A 9,089-nucleotide genomic window follows, 5' to 3' on the forward strand; every position below is an offset into this window, starting at 1 on the left:
TCGATCAATTTGTTTAATCGATTCCCACGTGAGCCCAAACAAAATAGTTAAAAGCCCATCTAATTAAGCCCAAGCAAAATAATTGCTTAAACCTAGATATAAAAAAACAATAATGAAGTCCAAATAACATTAAAGTTTAATTGAGCATGCACCCCCGTATCAACTATATCGTTTAATTTGTTACGTTATTTTCTCGATCGAAAAATTAATCCAATAAACTAAAATATATGTCGATAGAACTAAAATTACCAACAATCTCATATAGTTCGTACAATAGCCTCGTTATGACATTTTGAGGTGTAAAATATTAGCTTCTATATATTTTTCAAAATAAAATAACAAGAATCGATACATATGGAATGTTATATAGTGACGTACCCAAAAGAAAACTCTTATAAGAGCATTCCCAACCCATCCCCCATAATTATGTGAGGGGATTGGTAAATTATATAGTGGAGTTTTGAATGATTGTGAGTGAAAATTATAGGGTGGAGAGAGAAATGTAGTGATTTTTTGTAAATTTGGGGAAATATTTGGAGAACTTTGTTTGCCCCTATTTATTTTTTAATATTTGTTAGATTGGTTGTGAGTAGAAGGGAGAGAAAACTGTAATGATAAAGGTATAAAATATATTATTTAATTAAATCGGAGAGAGAAATGTAGTGTTTCTTAGTATAATTATAGAGATGGTGATGAGAGATGAGATGTAAATGCTCTAAGGGGCGAAAATTTATAGGTGGCTTTTGTCTACCGCTATATAATAGTTTTTTGTTTGATTCGAAAATAAAAGATAATCAAACTAGATTTTATATAATCATTAAAAGTACTCAAACGCTATTGTAGATGCATAATGGAAATTTAAAAACTAAAATATCTAAAGTACATGCTTTCATTTTTTGAAATCCATTATAGCATCACTAGCAAAACATTCCTAAGTAAATACTTTTTAATATATCAAACACAACTATTGTTTATATTCTCATCAACCATTTGATCACGTATATCGAACTTCACAAACTTCATTGTCGAAAATAATCTTTCAATGGTTGTTGTGCGCTAAGTAATAGGAGAGCTAGCTTCTATAAACGACACACTAGTTTAATTAAAAGGTGTTTCTTTGTTCAATAATGAGTTGTACAAGACTTACAAAATCATTCATATTGGCAAATCAAGTATCAATGTTAAGTCATAAAACACGTGTCATCGCCCCGTTCCGTCCTCATCCACCCATAGAAAACCGCTAAGCTTAGATGTAGCGGTCCACTAAGTCCCATTTTTGGATTCTACTCGTCGAGACACTTCATATTTATATCTTATGGCTTCCGACTCTTCACAACTCGTTTCCTAGCCCGATATATGCCTATTCGCAATGTTGTGTCGTTCTTGTCTATGTTGACACGCTATATCGCCAATGTTTTGATATCAAGGCCAGGTACAAGGTGACAAGGTATTATATCTTTCTATATTTTCACCTTTAATCCTGGGGTTGAATTTTGGCTTAATTACAAATAAATCCCTCAACTTAATAAATATTTCAAACTTGATCATAAATTTTATCGGGTGTTGCAACTATCAATAGTTACAAGAACCAACTGCCACACGTGCATTTTGTTATGTTTCCTCATCTGTATAAGAACAATCTTTCATTTAATTTTGTTTTCGTTTTTGTAACAGAATTTGCATACTTGTTTGTGGGTTCTTACGAATTATCTGATTAAAGATGTAGTACCACCAAATTACCTTTATATACTCGTTATGTCCTTATTTCTCGCTCTCGTGTTGCAACTGAATATCAAGGTGTCGTCGTTGAAACACACGGGTTATCATGTCATCAAGTTGAGTGCTAGATAAAGTTGTAGGCTGGTTAGGATTCCTTCTCTTATTAATATAGCTCACCATACCTCATTTGTTTTATATACACAAAATTTTTTTTTTTTTTTTAAAATAAAATTTTATTTATTTCTACTGATGAAACATAGATATTACATCAATATAGCAGGTAGGCGGGCAACAAGCTGCGCCGCCACCCCTTTCTGAATTGCAAACCCTAACCTGCTAAAGACATACCCCTGCCCCTTTGGAGTCGACACATTGCTATGCACAACCTGTTGGACCCTGGTTAGAAAACGGATAGCTTCCGGTGCCAAGGAGCCAAATGTATCAAAAGCCAGAGGGACAAAAACATGTTGGTATGACAAAAATATTTCATGCCGATAAATACAATATTATAGTTCATTTAATCCAACGATTAGTTGTTACATTAAAAAAATCTAAAATTTATAATCCTATAACCAACTGTTTTGCAGGTACTATGTGAGCTAATAAAAACACATGTGTAATACAAAACATGGTCAATGTATGACTCCGCGATGTAACAGGAGAACGAGAATAACGTGCAAGTTCCTATAATTATACATTTATACTATGTATATATATAAAACCACCCTTACATAACTATCCTTCCATCTTTCTAGTATCTCTTTCATACAATTTTGGTACTTTAATTTCCACCTAAAAACTTCTCATGAAGGTTCATCTTCCTTCTATGGTTTCATGTTATTCCAAGAAGACGAGTTCCCGAGAAGTTACAATTTTGGTAGCTTGATTCGGCTAACTATCGTTTCTTGTTGAAAACCCTAATCGCATTTGTTGTTCGAGGAACAAAACAATGTTTCACAACGTGGTTCAGCCACCCGAACAACCTCCCATGGTAAATAATATTGCTTTGTTCATATGTTGCACATATAGAATAACATGTTTTGTTTTATTTTCATAAGGGCTACATGCTACACCAATAATAAAAACAATAACAATAAGGACATGCATCAAGTTGTAAACAAGGGGAAGATAATACGAACTTAGTCGATTCCATTTCAGCTCTTTTATCTTCCTTATCTTTGATTTGACTCTCGGCCTAAGAAACAAATGCGAGAGTACTTTGATTTATTCAAATAACTTCACTATCATAACACATCATTTTCGCATTCGGGTCGCCTTTTGAAGTAGGCAGCTTCCAGTGAGTTGAAGAATATAGACATTAATAGTGTTGTAGTTGCTAGCTTGATTCTTTGAGATTGAGACTGGGAGCACTTGATTTTGAATGGTGGCTAGTTTTCTAAGGGTCGTTTTAGTGCAAAATGTGGTTCCTACTTCTCTTTCCAAATATGGGTATTTTTGCATTTAGCACAAGATTCAAATGCTATGAATTTTATCGTCGACAGCGTTGCGTTTTGAAATATGGGTCTTTAAGACAATGACGACCCTAAGGAAGCATCAATAGTTGTTTGCATTTCCGTGAGCGAGTCGTCACACCTTGTTGATTGATCAACGTTACGTAACTCGGGTGTTTAGGTATCACATCTAGATAAAATTTAGTTTTGTTCTGTCAGTAATTATCAACGAATCTTGACATAACCTTTTTTTTTTTGAAAAGGTAGTTATAGTGAAATGGTTGGTAATCCAACACGGGAAACTCCAGGTTTGGTCATTTTCGGGAGGAAAAGATTACCGAAAGACTATCCGTCAGTAATCCATTAGTAATCCATCGAAATAACTGAGAATACATACTTATAAGATTTCAGTCCAGACTTTTCAGTCGTTTGCAAATTGAGGATAGATTTCGGGTAGAGTTCCCGTTCAGTCACCCCAGTTGTTAGCTAGTGTTTGTCTTGTGATGGATTGTCCGTTGGTAATAATGTCTATAACTCGCATTGAGAACCTAAATGGTAATCCAACATCAATCAAGCCATTAATGGTCATTACTCATTTGTATATGTTCTATGCCCATAACCAGACAGGTATATATCGGTAATATGTCACAAATGAATTTTTTCGTAGTCTGTCGAAAAAGAAGTCTATAGACGACACTGCAAAAGGTGTCGTCAACTGTCAATGTTTCGTCAGTGACCCCTCAATAATATTCATCAATAAATTGTCCCAAATCAAATTACCGTGACCGATGCAGTCACCAACCGATGGTGATAAACAAATATTCTGTAGTACCATTGATGGTAAGGCCACAAAAGGGATGTTGCTCTATTCGCTCATATATTTATGCTAAAATAACGTGACAGTGACACAAAGTTTTATTCATAACATAACAGTAACATTTATTCTTTAAGTTGGTCAAACTTTAATTGGTTAAGTACTTCTGAGTTCTGACAAGAATAATATCATATATGTATGTGTAATGTGTATATATAAATAGAATCTGACCCCTACACATATGATTATCATGAATAGTCTCATCACTTAACGGATCAAGATTCTTCTTTCACTATCGAATTTGGTTTTATGTAAGTTGGTCCACTTAGCTTTCATGCGCCACACGGTGCACCATTTGACTAGAACCTTTTTATTGCTTAGTACAAAAAGACTCAGGTTTTGTCCAAAACTTGAGTCGGCTCTTTGATACCACGAATGACTAACCACCGTACAAAGTTCGTAAAAACGGTTTTGTTTCTTCAGGTTTATATTACTTTTTTTAGTACGCACACAAGGTTTATATTACTAACACGTGTTCTTAACTCATGTGAGCATGTCATGGTCTAAATATCGGTTTATTTATTTTTTTAGGGACATGTGTCAAGCCCGTTAAGTGCTCAACTACTAGAGTTTTGTGATTCTGATTTGTTTCAAGAAACTCTACATAACTCTGAAGTTGCTTCTAGTTCCAACGGTTGCTATGAAGAACAATCATCGTACAACATAAATCCCTCCATACCATTATATTGTCCGAGTGGTGTGGATAGCAGTGCCACTACTGCTTCCACCACTGTCACTGTCACCCCCGCCCCCACCAACAACAACAACAATGACTTCTCTTTAATGTTTGAAGACAAAATCTCTCCTCTTGACCTCACAACCACTTCTCATTTCGCTAACAGTCAGTACCCTTTTAGTAACCAAGACCAATTCGATCTCTCAATGCTCCAAAACCAAAACCAAAACCGAATCAACGACCCTATGTTTTCATGCCCTAGTGCTCTTTCGAATGGTAATGCTGGCCCTATTGTCGGACCAACAACAATGCTAAACGTTTGTGAACAAGACATCATATCTCCTATGCCGCCTTCCAAGTTCATGCTACCGGATAATATGTTATCTTCCAACTATCCTTTCATCGATCCCTCGATGAGTTCCAACCTACCGATGCCTACTGAAGGCGGGAACTTATTTCTAGGAAACGACATTCAAATTGATGAACTAGAATTTCATGGAGACAACACTGGAATCTTTTGCAATGATCTTCTACCTCCGTACAACTCTAACGATCTTCAGGTACATCTAGAAAGGTCATATGATCATGTTTCTAACACATGTAGTCTTTATGTTTTATAGTTTCTAACAATGTGGTTTTTGTCCGTACCTTTTGGGTGAAAATGTGTTATGGTTAAGGTGTTTAGCAATGAGAGTCAGCACCTTGTGAACGGAGTTGGGAGTTCTACGACTCCACTGGCGTCTGAGATCACGAGCTTGGAGTCGGAATCCTTGAGAGTTACCAACAAGCTCACAAGCGAAGAAAGGAAAGAGAAGATCAACAAATACATGAAGAAACGAAATGAAAGGAACTTCAACAAGAAAATAAAGGTACAAAACCAAAAACTACAACTTTAATGTTTGAGATTGCTTATTAAAATGGTTTATCTGTTGATCATTTAAACTAGGAGTCTCAAATGATTCGTTTTAGTAGATTCACGTATTAAACGTTACATGAATTAGAAAATCGTGTTAGAAACATGAACTCGAACATAACCCTTTTAACGCACCTTTTTTTTAAATTGGAACTATAAAGTTAAAAATATACAACAAGATATATTAAACAATTATGTCTAACTAAACATCTATTCTTCTTTTTTGTGCGTGTGTGTGTTCTAAATGTTATATCAAATATCCTGTCAGTTTTGAGTTAGATATAACAAATTATGATATGGGAACTTGTTCTACAGTACGCATGCCGGAAAACTCTAGCGGATAGTAGGCCACGGGTAAGAGGAAGATTTGCAAAGCACGACGAGTTTGGGGAGAACAACAGAACCAACAGTAACCACGAAGAAGACACGGATGAAGACGAACGGAATTTCCATGTAATGCACCTTTCATAAACTCAGGAAAACATATCGACCGTTCCATATTAATTACTAAACGAATTAGCGATCGTTGATTTATTGATTGTCCATCATGTTTTCTTATGAATCAACAGGAAGTGGTTAAGGAAGAAGAAGAGAATTTTGAATCATCGGACATCTTGGCACATATAAGTGGAGTAAATTCATTCAAATGCAATTACCCGATTCAGTCATGGATTTGAACCCATTTGTCATACATGATATATACGTATCATTTGCATAAAATAAACAGAAAATTTTGTCATAAAGGTGATTGAAGAATTCGATACAAATCTGCGTAGCGCTCACTATATATAATAGAGAGAGGAAAAAAGTTATGTTATACGGTTTAGATAACCATGATATGTATTACATATAAAACAGCATATTTATGTGTTATATGTTTTCTCACATTTTCGATAAAAAATTATTTTTCTATCAAACGAACTCAAGTAAAATTCATAAAAATCTACACCAAATGTTACAACTTTTAGTATTTGGAATTTCATTTTCATCCTTTCATCTTAAAAATACACAAACTTAGCCTCCTACATATGGTTTGATAAAGTGAAATAATCAAATAATAATATCTTCTTGTTTAATATAATTTTTAATTGGTATGTGACAAGATAACCAACTAGGCTATTTTTAGTGTCTTTATTTAAGTTCTGACCATATATAGTCAATGGTCATGGGGCTAATGACAACAGATGTTGAAGAGTTAAGGATTAAAGGTTGCAAACGTGATAAAAGAGAAGCATTGCAGATTTGCAGTCCCTATTACAAACAATTCGTGGGAAAAAAGAAAAGCAGCTTCTATTTTGTTTTGCTCTAGAGATAAATAAACGAAAGAAAAGAAAGGAAAATTAAGGAGAAAAAAGCAAGTGATTGAAAGAAAAAGAAAAGTATTATTCAACTTTGCGCCCCCTACTTTCTATGTTTTTTAAGAAAAGTTAGGGTTGAAAGTATTAAAAGCTTCCTTTCTTTTTTTTTTATTTCTTTCCTTTCACTAAAAAAACATAGAATCACAAATATTTTCAATTTTCTTTCATTTATCTGATTCTCTCCCTAAAAATGATTTGGGAACACAATGTAAGAGGGAGAGGGAAAGGTCAAAGCGAAGGCAAAAACTGGACAAGATGATGTTGATGGTTTCATTATGTTATAGTCTTTCAGATGTTTTGAGTGATTTAAACGCTCGATTTCCCATTTTCTTTATTTTTGTCTGGCTTTCTTAAGAAGAATATACTTTTCTTATTTTTCTGAAATTTCCAGTCGTTAATCTGCCATCACAATTAAATTTTGAAAGCAAGTGGTCTTTTGTTATTAGTATTCCTTCTTATATATTTTTTGAACGGCTAATTTGGATCATTGATGGGTCATTGGTCCACCCACTCATCTCTACTCCCCGAGACCAAAGACTACCCTCAGAAGGAAACCCGTCATATATGAAAAACCCTGTGGCTCAACCTAAAACCCCTTTTTTTATCACATGTCAAACTTGAACCCAAGACCTTTCACTTTGAGTTTTGTAAATTGAATAATATAGATACAATTATTTTTTCTCTATAAATTAGATTTGCCAGCATCATAAAGTGAATAAAAGAGATCTACTTTAATGATAAAATCTCTTTGATAGAATAAGTTTAAAAAACATGCAGTCGAAATAATAGAATTAAATGGATTGGCTGGCTAACATACCAATCCAATTTAAGCCATCTAAAAAGATCATACCATGAAGTGTTTGGCTTGTTTAAAACAGTCAGCTTGTATTTGGAGCTGAATGAAAAAGAGGACCATTCCTCCAAGCACAAACAGGTTTGATTTTTATTCCTTCTTCGATTTCTGTTTCACAACCTATAGGGTTTGAACGGCTAGGCCTAGAAGCTAGGGTTTATGGTTCTAACGGCTAATTGATGTTAAGTTTAATTTGATTGAATCTTGCTTTTATATTGAGATGAATCTGAAATGAAAGCGTAAGTTTTGTTGTAGATCTATGCTTAAATATGATCTTTACACATTTGGTTCATTCATAAACCACACAAGCATTGTGATTCCTTGAAAATTTTACAATTGAATGCGGTTTCGAGATAGGGTGGGACCCTTGGTATGTGTAGTTTATGTATGCTTGAAACATAATACAATGTGCATGAATAACTTATTTTCGTTTTAAATTGGTTCTATAAAGTTTGTGAAGAAAAATTGAGTTGAAAGAGCCCACAGACAATTGTTTTGTAAACAAAATTATGATGCACATAAGGTATTTGATAAAATGTCTTGAATAAATGACTAATTTAACTTTTAATCATTTGAGTATATATAGTGAATTACTTGTATACAGGTTATACATAAATATGTAAAGCAAACAGAATCAAAGAGTTTTATATATGGTAAAATGTACATGCTTTCTTATTGAATAATTAGAAGTATATGCAGTGAGCAACTCATATACGGGCTATTACATAAATAAACACTATGTTCACAAGGATATGAACTTCGAGAATTAACATAGTGCATTGTTGAAAAGATTTGGAAACAGTAGGTAAGTTGATTTTATTTTAACCTATTAGCAAACGTCTCAACTAGGGATGAGCTCGGGATGGGACCGGTACCGATCCCAAAATTCGGAAATATATGGTACCGGTACTAGTACCGAATATGTTCGGTTCGGTACCGGTACCCGTACCGGAAACGCCCATCCCTACGTATCATAACAATATGAACTTGGATAATATAAAGTGTAAAGAAGGGATATGACAAATTTGTTGTTTGTTAAGACATGGGATGATGGTTACATATTAGCCATTAATGGTGATTTAGTATGCTAAATTTGTGTCTGTAATTTGCTATCCTAAAATATAAGTTTATTATGTTGTTTGCAACTAAAAATATCATAAATATCATGAACGAGTGTGTTAAACTTATTGCTGCGTTTGCTGTCCAAAATGTAAGTTTATTATATTGTTTTACAACTAAAAATGT

The 9,089-nt window shown here is 34.0% G+C and overlaps 1 protein-coding gene across 1 annotated transcript; it reads left to right on the forward strand.

The window, feature by feature from the left end:
- The first annotated feature begins 4,007 nt into the window (after positions 1 to 4,007).
- Positions 4,008 to 6,396, forward strand: LOC143549477 (uncharacterized). Its single transcript, XM_077040378.1, has 4 exons — positions 4,008 to 5,280; positions 5,398 to 5,589; positions 5,949 to 6,086; positions 6,203 to 6,396. Exons 1-4 carry the CDS (start codon positions 4,828 to 4,830, stop codon positions 6,308 to 6,310), a joined length of 891 nt encoding a protein of 296 aa, XP_076896493.1. The 5' UTR covers positions 4,008 to 4,827; the 3' UTR covers positions 6,311 to 6,396.
- Positions 6,397 to 9,089: the final 2,693 nt, after the last annotated feature.

Source organism: Bidens hawaiensis, unplaced genomic scaffold (assembly GCF_021521415.1).
Source record: "Bidens hawaiensis isolate Kalapana, Puna unplaced genomic scaffold, B.hawaiensis_p1.1 tig00015610_1, whole genome shotgun sequence".
NCBI lineage: Eukaryota > Viridiplantae > Streptophyta > Magnoliopsida > Asterales > Asteraceae > Bidens > Bidens hawaiensis.

Coding starts and splice junctions, on each gene's coding strand:
- LOC143549477 (XM_077040378.1), top strand. CDS start 4,828: ATGTTTGAAGACAAAATCTCTCCTCTTGACCTCACAACCACTTCTCAT. Junction 5,281..5,397: donor ACAACTCTAACGATCTTCAG/GTACATCTAGAA, acceptor GTTATGGTTAAG/GTGTTTAGCAATGAGAGTCA. Junction 6,087..6,202: donor AAGACGAACGGAATTTCCAT/GTAATGCACCTT, acceptor ATGAATCAACAG/GAAGTGGTTAAGGAAGAAGA.